This window comes from Aquarana catesbeiana, linkage group LG11 (genome assembly GCF_042186555.1).
Source record: "Aquarana catesbeiana isolate 2022-GZ linkage group LG11, ASM4218655v1, whole genome shotgun sequence".
Lineage (NCBI taxonomy): Eukaryota > Metazoa > Chordata > Amphibia > Anura > Ranidae > Aquarana > Aquarana catesbeiana.
In genome coordinates this window covers 277,060,477-277,088,246 of record NC_133334.1, presented here as the reverse complement: position 1 = coordinate 277,088,246, position 27,770 = coordinate 277,060,477, and the positions used below count along the sequence as shown (strand labels likewise).

The 27,770-nt window shown below is 43.2% G+C and overlaps 1 protein-coding gene and 1 non-coding gene across 3 annotated transcripts in view; one reads left to right on the top strand and one right to left on the bottom strand.

Moving 5' to 3' along the window:
- Nucleotides 1–5,870: 5,870 nt before the first annotated feature.
- TRNAR-UCU (transfer RNA arginine (anticodon UCU)) lies at nucleotides 5,871–5,942 on the top strand. Its single transcript has one exon. It is a non-coding gene; the product is annotated as a tRNA-Arg (tRNA).
- Nucleotides 5,943–7,680: 1,738 nt separating this feature from the next.
- Nucleotides 7,681–27,770, bottom strand: part of LOC141112813 (IST1 homolog) — a 45,491-nt gene continuing 25,401 nt past the window's right edge. For both annotated transcript variants that reach the window (XM_073605881.1, XM_073605880.1), the window contains 4 exons: nucleotides 25,952–26,080; nucleotides 21,391–21,513; nucleotides 15,188–15,236; nucleotides 7,681–11,295 (listed from right to left, as the gene is read on the bottom strand). In XM_073605881.1, coding sequence (XP_073461982.1) covers nucleotides 11,117–11,295; nucleotides 15,188–15,236; nucleotides 21,391–21,513; nucleotides 25,952–26,080 — 480 coding nt within the window. In that variant the 3' untranslated portion in view covers nucleotides 7,681–11,116. The remainder of the gene's footprint in view (nucleotides 11,296–15,187; nucleotides 15,237–21,390; nucleotides 21,514–25,951; nucleotides 26,081–27,770) is intronic.

The following is a 27,770-nucleotide window of genomic DNA, read 5'->3' as shown; positions in this document are numbered from 1 at the left end:
AATTTGGGTTATTTTTACCAAAGATATGTAGCAGTATAAATTTTGGCACAAATTTATGAAGAAAAATGACTTGTTTGCAAAATTTTACAATAGAAACTAAAAAAAAAAGTACGTTTTTTTTCAAAATTTTCGCTGTATTTTTGCTTATATCGCAAAAAATGAAAAACCCAGTGGTGATTAAATACCACCAAAAGAAAGCTCTATTTGTGAAAAGAAAATGATAAACATTTTGTTTGGATACAGTGTAGCATGACTGAGTAATTGTCATTCAAAGTGTGAGAGTGCTGAAAGATGAAAATTGGTCTGGGCGGGAAGGTGCATAAGTGCCTGATATTGAAGGGGTTAAACGAAATAAAATAAAAATAAATTGTTTCTCAGACGTGCACAATTATTCAATCTTGACTTATTGGGTATCTAATTACTCATCGTAACCTAATTTTTGATATTTAAAAAAAAAAAAAGGTATTATATGGTGCTTGTGTGCACTAAAATGCATTTAAGTGTATTTTTCCCTGAAAATTTGCATTTAATAAACAGCTGCGCAAATATCGTGTGATATAAAATATGGCAACAACCACCATTTAAATCTCCAAATCTCTATTTTCAGAAAATATATCATGTTTGGGTATTATAAGCCATGTTATTGCTAAAAAACATGATTATTTTAACAAGTGTGTGAGAAATGTCAAAATTGTCCCTGGCAGTGAAGGGTTAACATGTTTACAAATTTGAAATTTTTTTGTCAGTTAGAAAAAAAAAAAAAAAAAGTCATGTGACAGTAATAGGTGGTGACAGGTACTCTAAAGACCCCCGATCCCTCCTTTGCACTTCAAAGTATTCAGATCGCCGTTTTTCGGTGATTCTGAATACTTTATATTTTTTTTAAACCGGCGCCATTGGCAGCCGAGTAAACGGGAAGTGACGTCATGACGTCGCTTCCGTGTTTACAATTAGGAGGCTGGAACGAAGCTGCCCACGGCTTCGTTCCAGACAGTCACTAGCCGCCGGAGGCGGCGGATCGGTAATCGGGCCTCCCGATGGAACGGGAGGCCCGGTAAGAGCGGTGGGAGGGGGGGCGTCCCCTCCTGCTCCTTTTAGCCGCATCGGTTGTTATACCTGGATAGCAGATCGCCGGCTCTAAAAAACAGTACCGGGATGATGCCTGCAGCTGTGGGCATCATTCCGGTATAACCCCCGAAAGCCAAGTACGCACATCTGCGTACGCTCGGCGGTAAGGGGTTAAATAAGGACACATTTTTCATGCAATTATTGCCAGCCAGTGGGTCGGGATGAGTGGCAGGCAACAAGCATTTTTATACGAAGGCCAATAAGAGTCATCCTTGTGTCCCTGTCATGTCGAGTTTATTCATTGTCTCTGGCACAAGAGTTTTGAACTTTTCTCTCTATAATTTGATGTTGTACAAAGAAAAATATATGAAATGTAGTTGAAGGTGCTAAATCTAAATTCCTCTCTTTTTTTTTTTTTTTTTTTTTAAGATGTTTGCAGTATTTACTGCAGACAAGGCTCACACGGCAGGCCTGTCGATCATCACATTGGGACGCCGCCAGAAAGTGACATTCAAATTGAGACTCCACCAGAGTGCAACCGTGACATGGCCACTCCACCAGAGTGCGACATAGACATGGCCACTCCACCAGATTGCGACCTCGACATGGCCACTCCAACAGAGTGCGACCTCGACATGGCCACTCCACCAGAGTGCGACTTTGACATGGCCACTCCACCAGAGTGCGACCTCGACATGGCCACTCCACCAGAGTGCGACCTCGACATGGCCACTCCACCAGAGTGCGACCGTGACATGGCCACTCCACCAGAGTGCGACCGTGACATGGCCACTCCACCAGAGTGCGACCGTGACATGGCCGCTCCACCAGAGTGTGACCTAGACATGGCCACTCCACCAGAGTGCGACCGTGACATGGCCACTCCACCAGAGTGTGACCTAGACATGGCCACTCCACCAGAGTGCGACCTCGACATGGCCACTCCACCAGAGTGCGACCGTGACATGGCCACTCCACCAGAGTGCGACCGTGACATGGCCACTCCACCAGAGTGCGACCGTGACATGGCCACTCCACCAGAGTGCGACCTCGACATGGCCACTCCACCAGAGTGCGACCTCGACATGGCCACTCCACCAGAGTGCGACCTCGACATGGCCACTCCACCAGAGTACGACCGTGACATGGCCACTCCACCAGAGTGCGACCGTGACATGGCCACTCCACCAGAGTGTGACCTAGACATGGCCACGCCACCAGAGTGCGACCGTGACATGGCCACTCCACCAGAGTGCGACCATGACATGGCTACTCCACCAGAGTGCGACCGTGACATGGCCACTCCACCAGAGTGCGACCGTGACATGGCCACTCCACCAGAGTGCGACCTCGACATGGCCACTCCACCAGAGTGCGACCTCGACATGGCCACTCCACCAGAGTGCGACCTCGACATGGCCACTCCACCAGAGTGCGACCGTGACATGGCCACTCCACCAGAGTGTGACCTAGACATGGCCACGCCACCAGAGTGCGACCGTGACATGGCCACTCCACCAGAGTGCAACCATGACATGGCCACTTCACCAGAGTGCGACTTCCACACGGAGAATGCACCAGCATGCAACGTTCACGTTGATACTCCACCAAAATTCCAGGGGAATGTCTCCAGTGAAGATGGGGGCAAGGTTACAAGAAAAGATAGGCATATATTAGTGGTAGGGGATTCAGTTATTGGAAGGATACAGGGGGCGATCTGTTACAAAGACCCGTATCGCCGAACAGTATGTTGTTTACCGGGCGCTCGGGTTCAGAACATTGTAGATTGCATGGACAGATTGTTGGATGGGGCCGGAGTGGACCCAGCTGTCATGGTATATATCGGTACCAATGACAAAGTTCGAGAAAGATGGAGCGCACTACAAAATGATTTCAGGGACTTAGGGACTATATTGAAGAAAAGGACCTTCAAGGTAGTATTTTCAGAAATACTGCCTGTACCTCGAGCCATACCAGAGAGGCAGCAGGAGCTTAGGGAGCTTAACATGTGGCTGAGGAACTATTGCAGGGAGGAGGGGTTTGGTTTCATGGTGAACTGGGCTGACTTTTCAGTCGGTTACCATCTTTATAGCATTGATGGATTGCACCTAAATAGGAGGGGTGCAGCTTTTTTGGGAATGAAGATGGCCAAAACGTTGGAAGAAATTTTAAACTAGGAGATGAGGAGGAGGGATCAGAAGATAATTTGCTAGTGAACATGGAGGGAGAAGATCTTCAAGTCAAGCCATCATCACCGGAGTCCACTACGTCATCACTCTCTTGAAAGATTCTTATCAGCTCCTTTCTTCAAGAGAGCAATACCACCAGCTATCTTTACCAACAAGAGTGCCACATTATCTCTTCTGCATAGTTCAAGTTTTGTGTGTGGGGATAGTGTTAGAAGACTCAGTGGAAAGTCTGAGGAACCCTCCCAGGGACCAGGTATGGATTTACCAAAACAGATTCCTACACTGGTGGCGGCTGCCACTCCAGTAACCAGAGGGGATTCCCATCAGCCCTCTATTTCCCTTTCTGCAGCTTCTGAATCAAGAAGACTCAACAAAAAGTCTAAGGAACCCTCCCAGGGACCAGGCACGGCTGTACCAATACAGGTTCCTACACTGGTGGCGGCTGCCACTCCAGCAACCGAAGAGTCTTCCCATCAGCCCTCCCAGGAACCCAGTACCTCTGTACCAACACAGGTCCCCACACTGGTGGCGCCTGCCTATCCAGTAAACAGATGGTCTTCCCATCAACCCTCCCAAGGACCAGGTACAGCTGTACCGACACAGGTCCCCACACCGGTGGCAGCTGCCACTTCAGTAAACAGAGGATCTTCCCATCAGCCCTCCCAGGGACCAGGTGCGGCTCGAAGAAACATCCATGACCTTTTGGCATCTGCCATCTCAGCTATCTTGAGGAAATGGTAATCAGCCCTCCCAGGGACCAGGTACGACTGTACCAAGACAGATCTCTGCACCAACGCTTCTACTGAGATCACCTAAAAGGTATTTCCAATTTTTCAGCCACATTTTTTACACCTACTTTATATTTTTTACTTGTTCCCATTCACATAGCATAACTTTAAGAACATTGTAAAAATTGCTGATCACAATTAAAGCCGGAACCCCATTGAAAAATAAAAAGCATGGCCTCCCAAAATCCAGACCCCCTCCTAAGCACACATCCTGACAGGTCAGGAAAGGGGGGGAGGGGGGTGAGCATACGCCGCGCCCTCCTCTCCTCGTCCATACCAGGCCACATGACCTCAAAATAAAGAGGTGCCTTGTCAGGGGGGAGGGGGGTCCCCCTTTTCAAGGTCCACTTCCCATGTTGAGGGCACGTGGTCTGGTATGGCTCAGGAGTGGAGGGGTGCACGCTCATCCCCCCCTTTCCTGACCTGCCAGGCTGCATGCTCGGCTGGGGTTCTGGTATCAGATTTGTAGGAGCCATGTTTTGTTTGTCATTTTTCACCCGTGATTCCCTCTTTAAAGGTGAGCAGCAAACTTTACGATTTTTATTAAGTTTTATTCTGTGAATGAGAACATGTAACAGATATAAAAGTAGGTATTGTCCCAATATGGCTGCAAAAGTGGAAATACCTTTTAGGTGAGCGTCAAAGAAGTAGCGCTGGTGCCCCATTCAAGTGGTCACCATTCAGACGCCCATAAAAACAGCAGAGGCCGGCCAGCAGACAGACAATCATGATGGACTATCAGGGCATCCTTGTTGCCCAATTCACCATACTGGGAATGGACTCTCTACCATCTATGAAGAGCCAGGCTTCCACATTCAAGTGAGTTGTCCTGTCCCTGCCTGTCTACACTATACAGACCAGAACACATGTATTTGTCCCATTCCACACGAAGGACATCACCAATATTGGAGAAGTGACCACTGAGGCCTACAACAGCTGAAGGACTCTGTAGCTCTAGGTCACTCTACAAAAAGGATCTGCAGCTCTAGGTCACGCTACAAAAAGGATCTGCAGCTCTAGGTCACTCTACAAAATGGATCTGCATCTGCATCTCTAGCTCAGGAGTTCGCCAAAATATTTTTTTAAAAGTCAGCAGCTACAAATACTGCAGCTGCTGACTTTTTAAATATGGACACTTACCTGTCCAGGGCACCCGCGATGTCGGCACCCGAAGCCAATCTGTCGCTCGGCTCTTCGCCGCCATCTTCGGTAAGGGAAGCAGGAAGTGAAGCCTTGCTTCCCGGTTCCCTACTGCGTATGCACGAGTCGCGCTGCGCAATCAGGATGGTCCCTGCTGTCTCTGGGACCCATGTGTTTCCCAGCAGACAGTGGGAGGGGGGGAGTGGGTGCAAATACCTGTATTATAAAGGTATCTGCACCCCCCTCCCCCCTGAAAGGTGCCAAATGTGACACCGGAGGTGTGACCCTCCGCCTTAAGAATATCATAACCCAAGGGGAAATATGGACGGCTCAATGGGTAGGGTGGATGGAATGAGAACCATTCAGAGTCCCTCCCTATAGGACAGAATATGAAAGATTCATAACACTACAATATGGACCTGTATCTCCAGTTCCTTTAGGAAATTTAAAGCCGAATGAGGAAGAGGATGAAAAGCGGAACTTCCCTTTATAGGCGAAGTTCTGCTTTAAGATTGGGCAGCGCAGAGGCTTAGTAGTTAGTACTTCTGCCTTGCAGCACTGGGGTGTTTGGTTCATATCCTGACCAGGACACTGTCTGCATGGAGTCTGCATGTTCTCCCTGTGTTTGCGTGGCTTTCCTCCGGGTACTCCGGTTTCCTCCCACACCCTAAAGACATGCTACCTCGCGTTGGTGGTGCAGTGGCGAGCATAGCTGCTTTCTAAGCAGCTGACCCGGGTTTGATTCCCGGCCAACGAATGAGGAAGAGGATGAAAAGCGGAACTTCCCTTTATAGGTGAAGTTCTACTTTAAGATCGGGCAGCACAGAGGCTTAATAATTAGCACTTCTGCCTTGCAGCACTGGGGTGTTTGGTTCATATCCTGACCAGGACACTGTCTGCATGGAGTCTGCATGTTCTCCCTGTGTTTGCGTGGGTTTCCTCCGGGTACTCCGGTTTCCTCCCACACCCTAAAGACATGCCACCTCGGGTTGGTGGTGCAGTGGCGAGCATAGCTGCTTTCCAAGCAGCTGACCTGGGTTCGATCCCCGGCCAACGCAATCTCACAAGATGACTGCCTCACCTGGTAAGTGTGACTGCCCCCCTCATAATAGCTGTATATACAATGTTCCCTCTACACTGGACAGCTACACTGCAAGCGTGAGATATCAGGGATGAAGTTTGAAGTTGGAAGTTAGCTTATTTTTCGTATATAAAACCAAAACCTAATAAATACCTCCCAAAAGCGATCTAAAGAAAGTATTATGTGTGCGCGTGCGCGAAACACGTCGGGGGGGGAGCCTACGTGCCGATGTCACAATGTTTACGGTTAGGCGGCCATCTTAGTAAGCCCAGCTGAGATTGTTTTTTTTTCACTGGATGCAATTTAACAATTTATATTTATTAAAATAATTGCATTTCCGTGTTCTGTTTATTGTGGGAGACCAGATATAGTGACTGCAGGCTTCTGGGTCTAGTAAGGCCGCTGGATTTTGGGTCCCAGGCAACACGCATTTTAAGACAAGCTGACAAAGTCAGTAAACCAGTCTGAAGACTTTGGGGTTTTTTTATGTTTATTTGGGTAAACAAATTGGATGGGTTATAGGGAGGTATGGGATGCCCAGAACTGACTTGAAAAAGAACCTTTGAGGACAACTGCAGCTCCTCAGTCTTCTTAGTCCAACTCCAGACTGTTGCTATTCGAGACTACTTCCAAACAGATTGGCAATAAGTCCAATACTGGTCCCAGCACTGGTATTTCAGCAACTTCCTTCCCAAGCGGGGCGGTGAAGGTTTGGCAATAGCTGTCCCTCCCGAAGGGCTAGCTTGGTATTGCACCTGGCTGCCTTCTACTATAGGCTGTGGGCGATGAACAAACAGAGGTTACTCACTCAGAACCTAGAATCCTGTAGCAGGTATGGTAACTTCTGGCCTCCTGCTAAACAGGTTCCATATCCTTCCAGGGTGTCTCAGCCAAGCCTGCTGGGGCTGAAGGAGGTGAGGGTTCCTCTTAGCTTCCATCCTTCCATCCTTCCATCCCCTATTTTTTGATCTGTGCCTCCTGGAGGAGATTTCCCTTCACTTCCTGTCCCATAGCAAAACAGGAAGTGAGGGGAAATCCTTGAAAATTAAGGTAATTCCTTGGAGACCCCCAGGTCACCAGAACGAGTGTCCTCATTGGAAGATTTCCCCTCTATTAATTTACCGGGGACAACCCAGCAAGGGTAGAGTAAGGGAGGGTTATAACCCCTGTAAGGTTTATGTTTGCCATCTTTTTGGGTAGAGTGGGTTTGAAAATATAAATGATCCTCAAACACCCTTTATAATTAGGAACCTTCCCCTCCCTCCTGTGTACTGTACAATGACAAGCGTCTCTTCAACCTATAATCTATACTGACAGCTCTCTAATTTATATCCTTATTTCAGCCTTTCTCTGAATAATTTACAGCACACACGGCTTTACTCTGAGAACTCTAATTAATTACCCACAAGCAGGGTGGAGTCATTTACTTTCAACATTTATTTTTATTTCTACAATTACAAGCATGGAGAATAATAAAGACAATGAGAAGCCAAGGTAAGTTACATCCTCCAGGCAAAGATAATTCACTTACTGAACATACTTCACAAACGAATTTCAGATTTTATAACTGCTCGTTATGCAGAAATTAACCGCTTCAGCCCCGGAAGATTTTACCCCCTTCCTGACCAGAGCACTTTTTGCGATTCGGCACTGCGTCGCTTAAACTGACAATTGCGCGGTCGTGCGACGCGGCACCCAAACAAAATTGACTTCCTTTTTTCCCCACAAATAGCGCTTTCTTTTGGTGGTATTTGATCACCTCTGCGGTTTTTATTTTTTGCGCTATAAACAAAAAAAGAGCGACAATTTTGAAAAAAGCAATATTTTTTTACTTTTTGCTATAATAAATATCCCCCAAAAATATATTAAAAAAAACAAATTTTTTCCTCAGTTTAGGCCGATACGTATTCTTCTACATATTTATGGTAAAAAAAAAAAAAAGTCACAATAAGAGTATATTGATTGGTTTGTGCAAAAGTTATAGTGTCTATACAAAATAGGGGATAGTTTTATGGCATTTTTATTATTCAATTTATTTTTTTTTTATTATTATTAGTAATGGCGGCGATCTGCGATTTTTATCGGGATTGCGACATTATGGCGGACACATCGGACACTTTTGACACTATTTTGGGACCATTGTCATTTATACAGCGATCAGAGCTAAAAAAATTCACTGATTACTGTATAAACGGCACTGGCAGTGAAGGGGTTAAACACTAGGGGGCGATCAAGGGGTTATGTGTGTCCTAGGGAGTGATTCTAACTGTGGGGGGGGTGGGCTTCCACTCACATCAGATCACTGCTCCCTCTGTCATGTAACAAGGCAGAATGGGGAAATGCCTTGTTTACATAGGCATTTACATTGTTTACATAGGCACTTCCCCGTTCTGTGGTTCCGTGACACGATCGCTGGCACACCAGCGGACATCGAGTCCGCGGGTCCCGCGGGCGCGGTCATGCTGTACGCGGCGGGCACACGCGCCCGCTAGCCCCACCATTTAAAGGGGACGTACAGGTACGCCCATCTGCCCACGGCTGCCATTGTGCCAACGTATATCGCCGTGCGGCGGTCGGCAAGTGGTTAAGCTCCATTCACACCTGGCATTTCTGAAACATTCGACAAACAGCACAGAACGAAGCGCGTTTTTGCCACGCATTTCAGAAACACGCTGTGAAAGTGCAGCACACTTAAATTGATTGTAAAGGTTCTTTTTTTTTTTTTTTTAAATAACAAACATGTCATACTTACCTGATCTGTGCAAGTGACCCCCGATCCTCCTTTTCTGGGGTACCCCGGCGGTGCTCCTGTCTCCTCCTCCTCATCGAGTGCCCCCCAGGAAGAGCGACTCTCTGGTGTGGGCGCGCTCCCGAGTCCTGCTGCTGCGTCTGTTGACACAGACAGCGGGACTTGGCCCCGCCCCCCCTGTCTGGCGTGTCACTGGATTTGATTGACAGCAGCAGCAGATTTTGACACTATGTACAAACATTCTGTGCTGAGAGACACTGTAACAATACAATTCTTGCTTTATTTTATATAGTATATCGATGACATATGCAGTTATGGGTTGTAAAGATTTTGACACTATGTACAAACAGATCCTGTAACAAAACACACAATATTTATATTCTCTGTTAAATAAAAAGATTACAATTTGTACATTTACTTTACCATAAATTTACAGCAAATTTTGCATTTTTTTTATGGTTAATCTTTTATATTTTATTGATTTTAACCGCTTGCCGACCAGCCGCCGCAGTTTTACTGAATGGCACAGCCGGGCGAAACGACGTAAAGTAATGAGCCACTACAGTATATAATCACCAACAACACATACAAACCAAAATTAATAAAACATGTACGTCACGAAAAAAGAAAAAGATTTTATGGAACAGCCCTGGGGCAATCCTAAAATCTATTACACAAAATTCTGAGATCAAAAGTCAGAATTTTGACTTTTAATCTCTGGATTTTGTTCAATAACGTTTAAGATGGCCCCCAGGGCTCCTCCATACCCTTTAACTAGTGTACAGGGCTATGCCTATTATACAAAAAAACAAACAACATTTATTAACAAAAATTCTGAGATTAAAAGTCAAAATTCAGATTTTTAATCTCTGGATTTTGTTCATCACATTTTAGGATGGCCCCGGGGGGCTCCTCCATACCCTTTAACTAGTGTAAAGGGCTATGCCGATTGTACAGAAAAAAATACAATTTATTAAACAAAATTCTGAAATTAAAAATCCGAATTCTGAGATTAAAAGTCAAAATTCCGATATAAATGGTTAATATTGTGCAAAAAAAGTAATGTAGGTCAATTTTTTTAACCACACAGCCCTGGTAATGTGAACTACTCAGCAATCTCTATCAAAGAGAGGTTCTGCTCATTTTCTTTGAAGCTGAACTCCAGGCAAACAGCTAAATCCACAGAGGAAGTACATATAAGGCAGCTGTTTTGCATGGAGACCTGGTTTTCCTCTGCTGCAGTTTCACTTTTACTTACAGCTTCCTCCCCCACCCTGTGAATGAACAGCGGAAAGGAGAATCAGCACACTGATAACCTCATATATGGTGGCAAGAAGTAAGTATGTGAACCCCCTTTTAATGAGCTGGTTTTCTGCAGTGAATTGCCATAAAATGTGATCTTATCCTCGTCTAAATCACAACAATAGACAAATACAATGTGCTTAAGCTGATAACACACAAACAATTCTAATTTCTCCTGTCTTTATTGAACACACCCATTAAAAATTCACAGTGCTGGAGGAAAAAGTAAGTGAATCCATAGACTAATTACTTCAACGAAAGCCAATTGGAGTCAGTAGTTTGCAGTCCAGGAGTCGGCTGTCCCTGGTGTTTCTCTCCTCACTGGCCATTGGCTCCCGCTGTGGTCAATCACAGCCAGTGAGCCAATGAGGAGAGAGCAGGGGTGCCAAGCTGAGCTGTGGTTCTATGTGTCTTATGGACACAATATACCTTTAATGATGTGATTATGAATATGAAGCTGCAAGTATTTGTGCCTTTTATACTTGCTTGGGATTCTGCTTTACCTAGGAAGTGACACTTTTTTTTTCTGAGTGTCCAAATTACTTTCTCAGATGGTATTTAAGATATAAGAAACATGAAAATGCCCCTCTGTCACCAGGCCTTGGTTTGCTTTGACTTTTTCCTGGCAATGATCCTATAATTTAATGCAGAAGAAAGAAGATGAGTGTTTGTATTTCTGGTAAGGCGCACAGACGGCATACATCCTCGAGATTGATTGAATAGGAAGAGTTCCAGGCAGCAGACTTGGAGAAAATTAAATTGTTCTTTATCTTCATGAAAATAAACAGCAGAAGATATTTTATTTCTTCTTATTTAGCTCCTCCAAACGTTTAGACAGGTCCTCAAAGTCTATATCTTCGTACGGGGACGGGTCCGTTTTGGGGGTCTGAACAGGGCTGATGGGGACAGAAGGGAGCTTGGGTAGTGGTAGGCCGTCATCGTTTGGGCTCAGTGTTGTCCTTGGTTTAGCTGCAGGCCCTACAAATTAGAATACATGACATGGTTATTACACATAGGGCTACAGGATATCCACTTTGATCTAAAATTCTTTGTTGTCTTTCTTATTCAAGAACTTCTAAGATCCAACCTCTCATATCTTTCATCTTGAAGGAATCTTTTAATCATTAACTGTGAGCTGGAAGAACCAGCCACTCAACCTAGGTTCAGACAGCTGACCCTTTGTTCAATATGGCCAAATTCAGCTATGCTGTTATAATGCCTTCTTGGAACCATCCCTGGTTACTCCTGCCCAGAGCTGCCTTAAAGAGCCTCCTCTGCTTGGCATGACCCAACCCAAGGATCAACCCACTGACTCTTTGTTAGACATGACCAGTATCACCTGTGCTATGAGGAAATATAACACTTATTTAATAACAATAGCCATTTTGATTGTTACAATGCCTTCTTGGAACCATCCATGGTTAGTCCCGTCCAGATCTGCCTCAAAAGCCTCCTCTGTTTGGCATGACCCAACCCAAAGATCAAACCTCTGACTCTTTGTTAGATATGACCTATGCTGTGAGGAAATATAACACCTATTAAACAGGTAGACATTTTAATGTTACAATGCTGCCTTGGAACCATCCCTGGTTACTCCTATTCAATTCTGGCTCAAAGAGCCTCCTCTGTTTAAAATGACCCAATTCAATGATCAGCTCCCAAAATCTTTGTTAAATATGACCAGAATCACCTATGCTATGTGGAAATTGGACACCTATTGAACAACAGGTAGCCATTTTGATTGTTACAGTGCTGCATTGGAATTATCCCTAGTTATTCCCATCCAGATTTGCCTCAAAAAGACTCCTCTGTTTGGCATGACCCAACCCAAGGATCAAGCCACTGACTCAAATATGAAAGCTACTAAGCAACAGGTAGACATTTTTATTGTTACAAAGCTGCCTTGGAACCATCCCTGGTTATTCCCATCCAGATCAAGTGGAAAAATTCCCCCTTCACTGGACATTAATGGCCCAACTCGTTATTAATGCAATAACGGCATACGAAAGCAAAACAGCAAAGAAAAAGGAAGAATAGTATATAAAATATGTATACATTTTATTTAACAGCGAATAAAAAGAATATAGATGTATTCAGTACAATGGTGGCTGGTGAACATGTCAACATAATACCATGACAATGGAGATATGATACTCATAGGTCCAGGACTATCGTAATGTTACCACCATGGTGGATGTCCATGGACCACACCCAACACCCATCCAGATCTGCCTCAAAGAGCCTCCTCTGTTTGGCATGACCCAACCCAAAGATCGAGCTACTGACTCTTTGTTAGATATGATCAGAATTACCTATGCTATGTGGAAATATAATACCTATTTAACAACAGGTAGCCATTTTGATTGTTACAATGTGGAATGGGAATTATCCCTGGTTATTCCCATCCAAATCTGCGTCAAATTGACTCCTCCTGTTTGGCAGCTCCCAACCAAAGCATCAAGCTACTGACTGAAATATGAAAGCTACTAAACAATAGGTAGACATTTTTATTGTTACAATGCTGCCTCGGAACCATCCCTGGTTAGTCCAATCCAGATTTGCCTCAAGAAGACTCCTATATTTGGCATGACCCAACCCAAGGATCAAGCCACTGACTCACTATGAAGAAATATGACAGCTACTAAACAGGTAGACATTTTGTATTGTTACAAATTACAATGCTGCCTTGGAACCATCCCTGATTAGTCCTGTCCAGATCTGCCTCAAAAAGCCTCCTCTGGTTGGCATGACCCAAACCAAGGGTCAAACCATTAACTCTTTGTTAGATATGACAAGAATCACTTATACTATGTGGAAATATGACACCTGTTAAACAACAGCTAGCCATTTTGATAGTTACAATGCCTTCTCGGAACCATCCCTGGTTAGTCCCGTCTAGATCTGCCTCAAAGTGCCTCCTCTATTAGGGATGACCCAACCCAAGAATCTAGCCACTGACTCTTTGTTAGATACGACCAGAATTATCTATGCTATGAGGAAATATGACACCCAATAAACAACAGTATCCATTTTTATGTTATAATGCTGCCTTGGAGGCATTGATGGTTAGTCCCAACCAGGTCTTCCTCAAAGAACCTACTCTTTTTCGCATGGCCCATCCAAGGATCAAGCCACTGACTCTTTGCTAGATATTACTACAATCACCTATGCAATGAGGAAATACAACTACTAAACAACAAGTAGCCATTTTGATTGTTACAATGCCTTCTTGAAACCATTCCTGGTTAGTCCAGTCCAGATCTGCCTCAAAGAGTCTCCTCTGTTTGGCATGACCCAACCCAAGGATCAAGGCTCTGACTCTTTGGTAAATACAACTAGAATCACCTATGCTATGAGGAGTTATTAAACAAGTAGCCCTGATACAGTAAGAAATTATGGTAAATTATGGTAAGAAATTATGGTATGAACTCTGTCGTCTGCACACTTCAAAATGTTATTTTACACTTGCATTATGGGAAATTAATAAAATAAATGAATATGTTAATTATGGATGTAGCACCCTGGAGTTTAGTCAGGGAGCTCCTCACAAATTTTCTTGCGAAGAGTAGTTATCTTGGTCGATTGATAGAGATTTATTGATTTCTCCCTAAGTTTGGCCTTGTTGCACTTTTCTCTTCTACCGCTAGGTGGCCGGGTATTTGGTGGTACTAGATATGAGAAGGGCAACCCAAGGTCAGATTATGGGTGTATGGGGTATCTCAGCCAATAGGTAGGGGTTTTCTTGAATCACTTGGCCTGCTGGGAGTGCCTATATATTCGGGTGAGGTCAGGTGATCTATGTTCTGTGCCACCCGACTGCTAGGGCAGAGATTGGGCGTATTCCGGGGGGCATCTGGCTGCTAGGCTGTGTGAGGGCCTATCCAGAAATGAGGGAGCAGTGCAGGGTTGGGATTGCAACTTGCAGTCCAACCAGAAGTGACGATTCTGCCGGCTGGAGAACCTGTCAGTGGTCAGAGGTAGAAGGGAAGCTGTCGCCACCAAGGGACCAACCACCTTTACCAGAGACCACAGTGAGTAACTGAAGCAAGTACCGGAACCATATTCTCATCGAAAAGGGCACGATGGAGAATCTGGAAACTTCAGGCGGTGATCAAGTCAGGGACCCAACCAGCGGAGGTGTCGCTTGCAGAGCAGCCTTGTGTGTCAAGCCAGGGACTGAGTCGGTTAGCAGGGGTGAAGCTTGAGAAGTATCTGAAGTGCCAAGCTAGGGACCCAGCAGAGAAGCGGGGAGACGCTTGAGGGGATACCACAGCAAACCTTGGAGGAGTTTAAGGGATTCATAGTCATTGAATCAAAGGGTCTAGTGAGAGACCGGGAGCTCAGTTTTGAAGAACTACAAGGAGCAGTTGTAGTGGAGCTGAAAGAACTGTTACGTTTAGAGTTAGGAACTGTTAAAGGACTGTTGCCATAGGAGACAGCATTCCTGCAAGTGCAGATGTGGCTTCTTGCTGGGGCCTTTCCCTGCACAGCTGTCCTCCTATTGACGTCTCGGAGTCTTCCAATTGAGTTTAAAACTATCTACGGGTGTCCTGCTCCTAACCCTCTCTCCCCCCAAAATATAGTAAAAGGACTGTGAAAAGAAATAAAACCTCTTTTACATCCAAGAAGTGTCTGGCGCCCAATGAATTTCACCATCTTTTGCACCCACTATGCCTCACAACGCACTACATACTGAAGGATGTCAGGGATCTTTGGCCTTGGAGGTCCTCATTAGACTGAAAGAGGTAGAAGACCTTGCTACATGAACTATACAAATAGTTATTCTTTTATACACATCCTGATTCTTTGCATTCTGACCAACACAATACTTAGATAAGAAAAAAAGATACAGAACTTGTATTGTACTTACCATTGCCCGGTGCAGGAAAAACCTGTATGTCAGGTCCAGGGGGTTTCAGCTAGGAAGAATAAATAAAACAAATTTACACAATGAGCCTCTAAACCGTAATAACTCCCCTGCCCTTCCCCGTTATTACACACAGATAATGAGGAAGCCTGGGGTAGAGTTACCGATAGCAACTGATTTGTTTCTTTCGACATTCCTTGTTTTTGTATTGCCAGAACAATGACGGATAATTTATGAAATTGGATCTCACACACAAAAGAATTTTCTTTTCCTCCTTTTCCCCATACATAGGCTCCTTTCACATGGGTGGTCTGACCAGATCCACCGGTTAGTATTTCAGGCAGATCAGAACTAAAGCTCCATGTTAGTCTATGAGCAGGCAGATGTAAACATATCTGCATCTGTTTACATTCGATTACCTCCGAGTCCATCTAGGTCCAAAAACGTGAAAAGAAAAGGAAGAGGTCTGCATTTTTTTTTTTTTATTTGTTGACATAAAGGTGATGGATCTGAGGTAGTTGGATGTAAACGGACGCACATCTGTTTACATCCAGCTGCCCTTAGACCTAAAATAGGTTTGCTAAGCTCTGGGAGGACAACGTTGAACAAAACACGGATGTCACAAATATGACATTCATACAGTTTGGTTTCCAATCCAGTAGGGGTTCTGTTCACGTATACTCTGCTGATTGGAATGAATATGGCCGGTGTAGAAGGGCCCATAAAGGCAAGTGTGCACATCAATGTACACTCACCAGATATCAATGTACATTCACCAGACATCAATGTACACTCACCAGATATCAATGTACACTCACCAGCCACTGTATTAGGTACACCGCTAGTAGGGAGTTGGACCCCCTTTATTGGGTCCCCCTTGCTAGTACCAGGTTGGACCCCCTTTATTAGGTCCCCTTTGCTAGTACCAGGTTGGACCCCCTTTATTAGGCCCCCCTTGCTAGTAGCGGGTTGGACCCCCTTTGCCTTCATTCTTGGTGGCATAGATACAACAAGGTGTTGGAAACATTTCCCAGAGATTTTGGTCCATAGTGACATGATAATATCACGCAGTTGCTGCAGATTTGTCGGCTGCACATCTATGATGCCAATCTCCCCTTTTCCACCACATCCCAAAGGTGCTCTATTGGATTGAGATGTGGTGAGTGTGGAGGCCATTGGAGTACAGTGACCTCATTGTCCAGTGGTGAGATGATTGGAGCTTTGTGACATGGTGCATTATCCTGCGGGAAGGAGCCATCAGAAGATGGGGACACTGTAGTCATAAAGGGATGGACAACAATACTCAAGTAGGCCGTGGTGATAAGACCATGCTCAGTTGGTACTAAGGGGCCCAAAGTGTGCCCATCCCCCCACCATTACACCACCACCAGCCTTAACCGGTGATACAAGGCAAAATGGATCCATGCGCCAAATTCAGACCCCACCATCTGAATGTCGCAGTTGAAATCCAGACTCATCAGACCAGGCAACAATTGTCCAATCATGTCCAATTTTGGTGAGCCTGTGCCAATTGTAGCCTCAGTTTCCTGTTCTTTGCTGACAGAAGTGGCAATGTCGTGTTACCAAGCAATCGAACAGGTGTACCTAATAAAGTGGCCAGTAAGTGTGTATATATATATATATATATATATATATATATACGGTATATATATATATATATATATATATATATATACACACACACACACACACACACACACACACACACACACACACACACACATGTGTGTTTGAGCTTTGGGGTGCACACCCTAATGCAATCAGCTGCGCACACCCATGAATTTGCCATTACTTATTATGGATAAGTGACACTCTCTAATATTCCCCTTTGCTCTTCCTCTGGCAGCTACATAAAAATTATGTATAGGAGGGGCTGAGATGCTGGGCCAGCACAGACAGTAATTCGACACTCCCAGAAGTTGTGCATGGAGGGAGGGGGCTGTGCTAGAGAATTGACTCTTCGTAGATTAGTCAGATTAAGGAATGTTGCAAGTGAATTCAATTATCAAAAGTTGGCAACATGCTTCCTTTAACATTCTTAGATTTTTTTTATGTTATTATATTGCGCATGTCTTGTGAAATACCTTCATGTCAATTTCTGGAGCCACTCCAGAGCCACTTACCATGGAAAGTAGATAGAAAGGAACACCCGGTATTCAGTAAATGTGAGTGGAAAAGGACATTTTAGTGAAAGTAGCAACAATTAAAATCAAGCCAATGCGTTTCAGGGGAACAAAGACCCCCCCCTTTTTTCTCAGTTTCCCCGAAACGCGTAGGTTTGATTTTATTTGTTGCTACTGTAGCATCCTCTTAGGTAGGGGCTAGAAAAGAGTATAGTTTTGGGTCTTTCTGCTTACCAGGAAGGCTGCCAGGTAAGTTTAGATGCTCTTTGCTGAGCAGGGGGCAGGGATCCATTGGTAGGGTCTGCTCATGGTGTTCAGGTGCCGCTTATGTTGTCTGAATGTTTCACACTGGTCCAATAGAGGGGTATATTGGATAGTGGAAGGAAACCTGACAAATGAGGGCACAGGCATTGTTACGGCCCTGGCTACTGGCAGAGGAAAGTGCCTCAGTGCATGCTTGGTGACTGTATAAATGCCAAGGGCATATGTGCTCGGGGTCTTCAGCTGGAGAGTGGGCTCCCGGAGGGAGGGGGGTAGCTGCCCCACCTTTGTAAAGGCTGCCATGCGGCCTCAGGTGGTCGAGATGAGGGCCTGAATCTGAGTGAAGCTGCAACCCAGAGGTCCAGCAAAGCTGACTGGAAGGGAGACACACCAGGAAGGATCTGATTCTGCCGACAGCGAGTACAGATCTGTGTCATGGGGCCTGTCCTGTGAGGGCCATCCTTTCAGCCAGTAGAGTCAGTGGATGGGTGTCAGCCACAGGAGATGCTAGTGAGTGTCCTGAAGATAAAGTAGTTGCATCGAGTCTGTTGCTAGAGCAAGCAAAGGACTTATTTCTTCCATACAATTGGCAGTATAATATAGCAGATACTCTGGTACCATATGTAACCCGGTGAGGCCAAGTGAGAGTTGTCCTCATCTTTAAATAGTTCCAGTTGGAGTATCCCACTATTCCCTTCTCCCATTCAAGTTCCAACAATAAATACCAAAAAAAACAAACACCCTGGACTGATCATTGAGTGACGAGCAAACGGGAGAAAGGAGTGATGTGTGAAAACCCTCAGTGACTGCCTGCAAATTCATCAGAGAGAGGCCCAGCAAGCCCTACGGGGACAGTCCTACATTACCTTCAATAAAACGTCCTTTAAGGGCTATACTACCTTCAATAAAACATCCTTTAAGGACAGTGCTACACTACCTTCAAAAAACATCCTTCAAGGACAGTGCTACGCTACCTTCAATAAAACGTCCTTCAAGGACAGTGCTACACTACCTTCAATAAAATGTCCTTCAAGGACAGTGCTACACTACCTTCAATAAAATGTCCTTCAATGACAGTCCTACACTACTTTCAATAAAACATCCTTCAAGGGCTACACTACCTTCAATAAAATGTCCTTCAAGGACAGTGCTACACTACCTTCAATAAAAGTCCTTCAAGGACAGTCCTACACTACCTTCAATAAAACGTCCTTCAAGGGCTACACTACCTTCAATAAAACGTCCTTCAAGGACAGTCCTACACTACCTTCAATAAAACGTCCTTCAAGGACAGTCCTACACTACATTCAATAAAACGTCCTTCAAGGGCTACACTACCTTCAATAAAACATCCTTCAAGGACAGTGCTACACTACCTTCAATAAAACGTCCTTCAAGGACAGTCCTACACTACCTTCAATAAAACGTCCTTCAAGGGCTACACTACCTTCAATAAAACGTCCTTCAAGGACAGTCCTACACTACCTTCAACAAAACGTCCTTCAAGGACAGTCCTACACTACATTCAATAAAACGTCCTTCAAGGGCTACACTACCTTTAATAAAACGTCCTTCAAGGACAGTGCTACACTACCTTCAATAAAACGTCCTTCAAGGATAGTGCTACACTACCTTCAATAAAACGTCCTTCAAAGGCAGTGCTACACAACCTTCAATAAAACGTCCTTCAAACTTACATTTACTGGACTCCTTTCTATCTACTTTCCAAGGTTACATGCAGAATCAACCACAAAGTCGTACCCTGAGGCAGCAGCCCAGGCTCCGATAGGCTCACTACCACCTCCTTTCAAACTGGACACAAACCTTTGGAAGGGAATTCCACACATCACCTACCTACAAACAGTGACTAATAGAGTCAGTCCAGCACAATCTCTAAAACAGGGGAGGCCTGTCCATTAACCACTTAAGGACCAGCCTCGTTTTGGATTTTAGGTGTTTACATGTTTAAAACAGGTTTTTCTGCTAGAAAATTACTTAGAACCCCCAAACATTATATATGGTTTTTCTTCTAACACCCTAGAGAATACAATGGCGGTCATTGCAATACTTTTTTTTGCACCGTATTTGCGCAGCGGTCTTATAAGCGCACTTTTTTGGAAAAAATTCACTTTTTTGAATAAAAAAATAAAACAACAGTAAAGTTATCCCAATTTTTTTTTATATTGTGAAATATAATGTTACGCCAAGTAAATTGATACCCAACATGTCATGCTTGAAAATTGCGCCCGCTCGTGGAATGGCGTCAAACTTTTACCCTCAAAAATCTCCATAGGCGACGTTTAAAAAATTCTACAGGTTGCATATTTTGCGCTACAGAGGAGGTCTAGGGCTAGAATTATTGCTCTCGCTCTACCGGTCGCTGTGATACCTCACATGTGTGGTTTGACCACCGTTTTCATATGCGGGCGCTACTCGCGTATGCGTTCGCTTCTGCGCGCGAGCTCGTCGGGACAGGGGGGTTTTAAAAATTTTTTTTTTTATTTTTATTATTTATTTTACAATATTTTATTAATTTTTACACTGTTTAAAAAAAAAAAAAATTGTTTCACTTTTATTCCTATTACAAGGAATGTAAACATCCCTTGTAATAGAAAAAAGCATGGCAGGACCTCTTAAATATGAGATCTGGGGTCAAAAAGACCTCACACCTCATATTTACACTAAAATGCAATTAAAAAAAAAAAAAAAAAAAAAAAGTCATTTAGAAAAATGACATTTGAAAAAATATGCCTTTAAGAGGCGTGGACGGAAGTGACGTTTTGACGTCGCTTCCGCTCAGCAGTGTCATGGAGACGAGTGAGCGCCATCTTGGCCTCACTCGTCTCCAGACACACCAGAGAACAGGACGCGATCACCTCCGCCGCTACCGACGGCTCCGGTAAGCGGCGGAGGGCACCGGATCGCGGCGGGAGGGGGGGGCCCTCTCCCGCCACCGATAAAAGTGATCTCGCGGCGAATCCGCCGCAGGGACCACTTTTATCTGAAAGCCGACCGCCGCACGAAAACGGGGATACCGGGGTTATGGCAGCTAGCTGCTGCCGTAACAACGATATCCCCGTTCAAAATTAGGACGTACATAGTCGTGCGGCGGTTGGGAAGTGGTTAAGGACGCATGAGCGCCGCCCCCCCTATCCATCGCCACCTTCACTATCCATGCGTCCGTCCCTTTTCAGGACACCGACGCATGGATTCAAAGGCATATGGGGGGCTTTTTGAAGCACCGATTAGAGCCAGAGGCTCTAATAGACTTCAATATAGGGTGGGCTCGGGTCGCAGAGAGTGCGCTCCAAGCCCACCCAGATGTGTTACAACAGCGAATCAATATTCGCTGTTGTAACACTGATCCGCCTCCTGGACAATCAGGAAGCGGGTTTTGACACCGGTCACCCGATTGGCTGAAAGGACAGGCGATCCTATTGAACGCCTAGGAGGAGGAGGGAGGAGCCGCACGGCGAAAGCCGCTGTGATGCAGAGAGGACACAGGAGCAACTGCCCACCACCCATAAGAGCCCACAACCCGCCCGTAGGAGCCCACAACTCGCCGCCCGTAGGAGCCAGCAACCCACCCATAAGAGCCCGCAACCCCGCAACCTGCACATAAGAGCCCGCAACCTGGCTGCTGCCCATAGGAGCACACCCACCTTCAACTGATGGGGTAAGTGCCGGGGTAAGGGTGGTGCCGCCTACCAACCAACCGACCAACGGGGGGGGGGAGAGTTTGTTTGCCCCCCCCCCCAAAAAAAAAAACACCAGCCGCCACTGCTCTAAAAAGGTACTTACCATGGCATAGGATGGAGGAAGACCAGGGAGGGCTGGTGGCACATTTCCCTTCTGAGAAGGAGGAGGAGGATACATGAATGCACACTCTTCATAGATCCCAACTTCAGCAGCAGGAATTGGCTCCTGAAAAAGTTTACACCAGCAAGTCAAACATTTGCTAGCAGGTTGGTTTAAAATCAAATAAGAAAGGGTGAAGCTTACATTGGTAATGTACAACCTTGATCTTCTGTCTTAATAGATTTTTATTGAAGGTGTACGAAGTTACAGCAGCAAAGAAACATACAACTGCGAGGACATAGAAACCAGTTTTATCGCCAGTGGATCAAGATTAGACATGTGCTATTCATTTTGTTCCGAATTCGTTTGTTAACGAATTCCAACAAATTAGTTAATTCGGAAACATCTGCATTAAAGAAAACCTGTCTGATGAATTTTTCCGAATATCCAGAAATTCAAACATTCGAATGTTCGTAAATTCCGAAATGTGTAAATTCAAAATTGGAAAATCCTAAATAATAATTAACCAACTAATAATAACTAACTATTAAATTACAGGTATTGGAATTTTCTTTCAAATTTGGCTGTGAGTGAACGTAACGAATACGAATTGATCCGAAGTTACAAATTATCCGAAATAACGAATGCCGCATCTAAACGAATGGAAGGTAACAAATAATAAATAAGTAATAATAATAAATAATAATACATTTTTATTTTTATCTATTATTATTAATTTGTTACGTTTTATGTTTAAATGCAGCATTCGTTATTTTCTGATAATTCTGAAACATCCGAATTAACAAAAACCCATTTGTTGAATTTTTACAAATATTCGGAAATGAAAATATTTGAATATTCGTAAATTCCAAAATTTGTAAATTCTAAACTCGAAAATCCGAAATAATAACTAACTAACTAATAATAACTAACTATTAAATTATAGGTATTGGAATTTTCTTTAAAATTTCGCTGTTAGTGAACGTTATGAATCCGAATTTATCCGAAGTTACAAATTATCCAAAATAACGAATGCCGCATTTAAACGAATGGATGGTAACAAATGAATAATAATAAATAATAATAATAATACATTTTTATTATTATTAATTTGTTTTGTTTCATTTGTTTAGATGCGGCATTTGATATTTTCAGATAATTCGGAAACATCCGAATTAACGAAAACCTGTTTACTGAATTTTTCAGAATATTCGGAAATTAAAATATTTGAATATTCGTAAATTCCGGAATTTGTAAATTCGAAATTCGAAAATCCGAAATAATAACTAACTAACTAATAATAACTAACTATTAAATTATAGGTATTGGAATTTTCTTTCAAATTTGGCTGTTAGTGAACGTAACGAATACGAATTTATCCGAAGTTACAAATTATCCGAAATAATGAATGCCGCATCTAAACGAAGGGAACATACCAAATTAATAATAATAAATAATAATAATATATTTTTAATATTATTTATTATTATTAATTTGTTACGTTCCCTTCGTTTAGATGCGGCATTCGTTATGTGCGGATAATTTGTAACTTCAGATAAATTCGTACCGCGCTGCCCGAAAGACTTTTTTTTTTCTGTCCTGCAAGCGCACCACCCCAGTGTGAAAGCTATCAGGCTTTCACACTGGGGTGGCTTGAGAGGAGCTTTTCAGGCGCTATTTTTTGTGCTAAAATGCCTGAAAAGCACCTTCGGTGTGAAATGGGTCTAAGAGCATGTGATCCACCCAGTGCGGGTTTCTGTTGAGCCTCAGTGTGTCTTCAGGAGCCAGGATGCGGCTGTCAGGAGCTAAGTAGGACACCCCGAAAACAAACCTACTTAGTTCCATCTAGTGAGTTGCCACTCTGATTTTTAATATAGTATTTTCTTATATACTGCACTTAGTTGGCGCCATCTGCTGTTTTCCTCCTCCGATTAAAGAATGCTTTGCATACTTGCACATGTTGGAATCCTTACCTTGGGTGCCAGCATTACCCTCCATCCAATTCCAGCCTCTGCCATGTTGCATTCTCCTCCCACACTTTGGTTTATCTCCCTCTTAAAGCGGAGTTCCACCCAGAAATGGAACTTCTGCTGATCCGGTTCCTCCCCCCTCCGGTGTCACATTTGGCACCTTTCAGGGGGGAGCAGATACTTGTATAATACAGGTATTTGCTCCCACTTCCGGCAAAAGAGAGGCGCAGTATCTGCGGCGATCTACGGCATGTCCGGCCCCTCCTTCGCCCCCCCCCCCCACTGTCTTCTGGGAGGCAGACAGGGACCACTCAGGATGTGCAGCACAACTCGTGCATGCGCAGTAGGGAACCAGGCTGTCTGTGAAGCCGCAAGGCTTCACTTCCTGATTCCCTTACTGAAGATGCCGGCGCCTCCATCCGGAGCCGAGGGGATGGGTCGGGTGAGGATATTGCGGGCGCCCTGGACAGGTGAGTGTCCTTATTTTAAGAGTCAGCAGCTGCAGTATTTGTAGCTGCTGACGTTTAATTTTTGTTTTCCGGCGGAACTCCACTTTAATTGTCATCCTGTGCCCTCACATGGAGACACAGACCCTGTAGTGATTGCCAGGAAGTGAAGTCGGAGGAACATTTCATACACAAGTGTAGGGATATGAAGGTATGCTTCATAAATATGGAGAGACGCAGTATACTTATCTGGTTCTCTTTGATAAGCCATCAGTTAATGTTGACTCAACGATCAGACCCACTAGGGGTAGACATGTGCAGAACGAAAACATTTGTTTTGTTTCAATTAGTTATTTAAATCATTTTGTTTAGTTAAATTTGTTAAATTTCATTTTTGGAGTTAGTTTAGTTTTGTTTATTCATTTTCGAATTTGATTCAAATTTGGCATTCGAATCGGCATTCTAATTCGAATTTATTCTATTGAAAATTCGGATTTCGGAAGACAGTTATATTCTTTCTATGGTATTCTATTCTATTGTTTTTTCCTATAAATTATTTTCTATTCTATTGTTTTATTTTCTACTCTATTTGTTTCTATTTTTTTCTATTCGAAATTCAAATTTCGGAAGATGGATATCTTCTTTCCAACTTATTCTATTCTATTGTTTTTTTCTCTTCTATTATTTTCTGTTCTCTTATTTTCTAATCTATTCTTTTCTATTCTATTCAAATTTGATCTTATTAAATTTGAATTTCGGAAGATGGTTATATACTTTTTTATTTTATTATATTCTATTGAATTGTATTCTATTGTTTTTCTCTATTCTGTTCTATTCTATTCTAATCTATTCAAATTTGAATCGGCATTGGAATTCAAATTTATTCTATTGAAATTCGAATTTCGGAAGACAGTTATATTCTTTCTATTCTATTATATTCTATTGGTTTTTTATTTTTTATTATTCAATTATTTTCTATTCTATTCTATTCGAATTAGAATTTATTCTATTTGAAATTTAAATTTCGAAAGACGGTTATATTCTTTTTATTTTATTCTATTGTATTGAGTTTTTCTAGTCTATTTTTTTCTATTCTATTCTTTTATTTTCTATTCGTTTCTTTTCTATCCTTTTCTGTTCTGTTTTACGCTATTTTTTTATTGTCTATTCTGTTCTTTTCTATTCTATTCTTTTATTTTATTTTCTATTCTATTTGAAATTCGAATTTCAGAAGACAGTTATATTCTTTCTATTCTATTATATTCTACTGTTTTTTTATATTAAATTATTTCCTATTCTAATCTAATTCGAATTTATTTTATTTGAAATTTCAGTTTCGAAAGCCGGTCATATTCTTTTATATTTTATTATATTCTATTGTGTATGTCTATTCTATTTTTGTATTCTATTTGTTTATTTTCAAATCTATTCTATTCTTTGATTTTCTATTCTATTCTGTTCTACTCTATTCTTTTTTTTTCTATTCTGTTCTTTTCTATTCTATTCTATTCCATTATTTTCTATTCTATTTTATTCTATTCGCTTCTATTCTATTTTATTTTCTATTCTATTATTTTCTTTTCTATTTTTTTATATTCTATTTCTTTATTTTCTTATTATATTTGATTCCATTCTATTATTTTTTCAATTCTATTATGTTCTGTTTTACTCTATTCTATTCTTTTCTATTCTATTCCTTTATTTTCTATTTTAATAGATTAGATTAAATTCGATTCAAATTTTAGCTGAATTTCATTTTGTTATTTCAGATTTGTTTTAAATTCATAACTATTGTAATTCGGAAATTCGGATGCATCCGAGTTTCCGAATAACAAAAAATTTGTCCAAATCTCAAATTGGAACGAAACGAACCGCACATGTCTACTGGGGGGGGGGGGACACACGTCTGAGGCGACCTCTCCTGCGGGTGGAGGGCAGAGCTTAAGCCATCTTACATGACCTGCTTTAGTTTTGGTCACAGCGAGTCGGTCTCCTTTGTGCGAACGGTTGCCATTTTTCTGTAACATGTGCGAAGACGGCCATATTGCTGGAGTGGTCCAGACAGCCATGCTTAATAATAATCTGTGTGTGATCACACCATTCACGGAATGCGATGATAAAACTGGACATTGGTTAGTAGAAACTTACTATCACTTTGGGGTATAGACCATTCGCTTTGCTTCCGAACCCGCCACCCCCAGCTCCTCCATTCCCTGGACCCCCTCTTCTATTGCTGCCTCTAAAATTGCTTCCATCGACTTCAGGGGGCACCTCGCTCTGAAGAGAGAGAAGTACAAAGTTATAATTGTCTGATTTATGAATACAAAACAATAGAATAGAACAGAATAGAAAATAAAAGAATAGAATAGATTAGAAAATAGTAGTCACATAGGTTGAGCTTCCATGTGTTTGGTAACCCAAGCTAATGCAGAAAGCAATGCATTCACATGGAGCCCATTCACATATATAGGGGGAGGAGGGGGTTAAACAATTCTACTCTTTTCTGCCTTAGTGCACTGCTTATGTGAAGGGTGCTCAGAAATGACAGAAACACAAATGACTGATGCCATGTTTACCAGTCATGATGCCCATTGTATAGCTACAACCAGGGCTTTTTTTCAGTGGGAACACAATTCCTGCACCCCCAGCACAGAATGTATGTAATGGAAAGCGGTGCTGGGGTGTGCTGGAGGATCTATTGATGTTGGCTGCTTTGAGGGGGTGGGGCTATTTTTTTGCTGGGGAGGTCTATATTTACTGGTGGGGGATCTATTGTTGCTTGGAGGGTGGGTCTTATGTTGCTGGCTGCTGGAGGGTCTGTTGATGATGGCTGTTGGGGTTCTTTTGTTGCTGGGAGGGGGTCTATGGTTGCTGGGGTGGAGCTATTATTGCTGAAGGGTCTATTGTTACCGATGGGGTGTTTTGTTGCAGAGGATCTATTGTTACTAGGGGGGTTCTCTTGTTGCTGGGGGATCTACTGTTGCTGGTGAGGGGGTCTATTTTACTGTTTTTATTCTTATCATGGCCCCTCTCTTATCATGGCTGAGGGGTCTGCTGCACACAGAAGGCTTTTTATTTTTATGCATACAGTGATTTAAGATAAAAAAAAAAATTCTGATTTTAAAACCACTTTAATTTTTAGCAGGGGTTCTCTGAGACCAGAAAGTTATTTCAAGGGTTCCTCTGTGTTGAAAAGGTTGGGAAAGGCTTAGTTAGAGTCTTCATATCACTTTCCGTTACTGCACATGGATGACAAGAAGAATTTGATTGGTTGCTTTTGTCCATGCAGGCAGTCTAAAGAAGCCTACAAACACTAGACCAGCCTTTCTCAACCCTTTTTTTTTTTTTTTTACGCCAGAGCAATCCTTGAAATTATTTTCAGGTCTCTGGGATCCTCTGATAAAACAATGTATCTGGGACATTGATGGTCAGTAGGTAGAATATCCCCCCCTTTTCCTTTAAAGCATGTTAAACCGCATAGTGCTCGTGCAGTGTAGTTTTTCCTTTTCTATGCCGTAAAAAAACCTGGTTGATTCTGCCTGTTTCTGTTTCCCCCTGTGTGCCCTGACCACGGTAATCATGGTTGCTGATCCCTGATTACCGTGGTCAGTTTAGGTGCCTCCGTCATCCCGCTGCTTTCCTCTCTCCCCCTCCCTTCCTGCCTGTCAGCTCCTGAGTGTTAGCCGCCCCTCCCCTCCTACCGCTGTTCCGAGTGGCAGTAGAGTAACTGCTCACAATCACTGCCAGCCCCTCTGCTAAGACAAAATGTACTACACAGTGTCTTTGTTTTTTTTAATTCTCCTTCTAAATGCCTCATTCCACCTCGTCGATCTGCGGTCACGTGACCGCCCGGCAGACGTCAGAGGGGGATCTCAGCCTCTCCCTCTGTAGTCCATAGATTGGAGAAGGAGAACAGCAGGCGGTCACGTGACCGCCCGGCAGACGTCAGAGTGGGGATCTTAGCCTC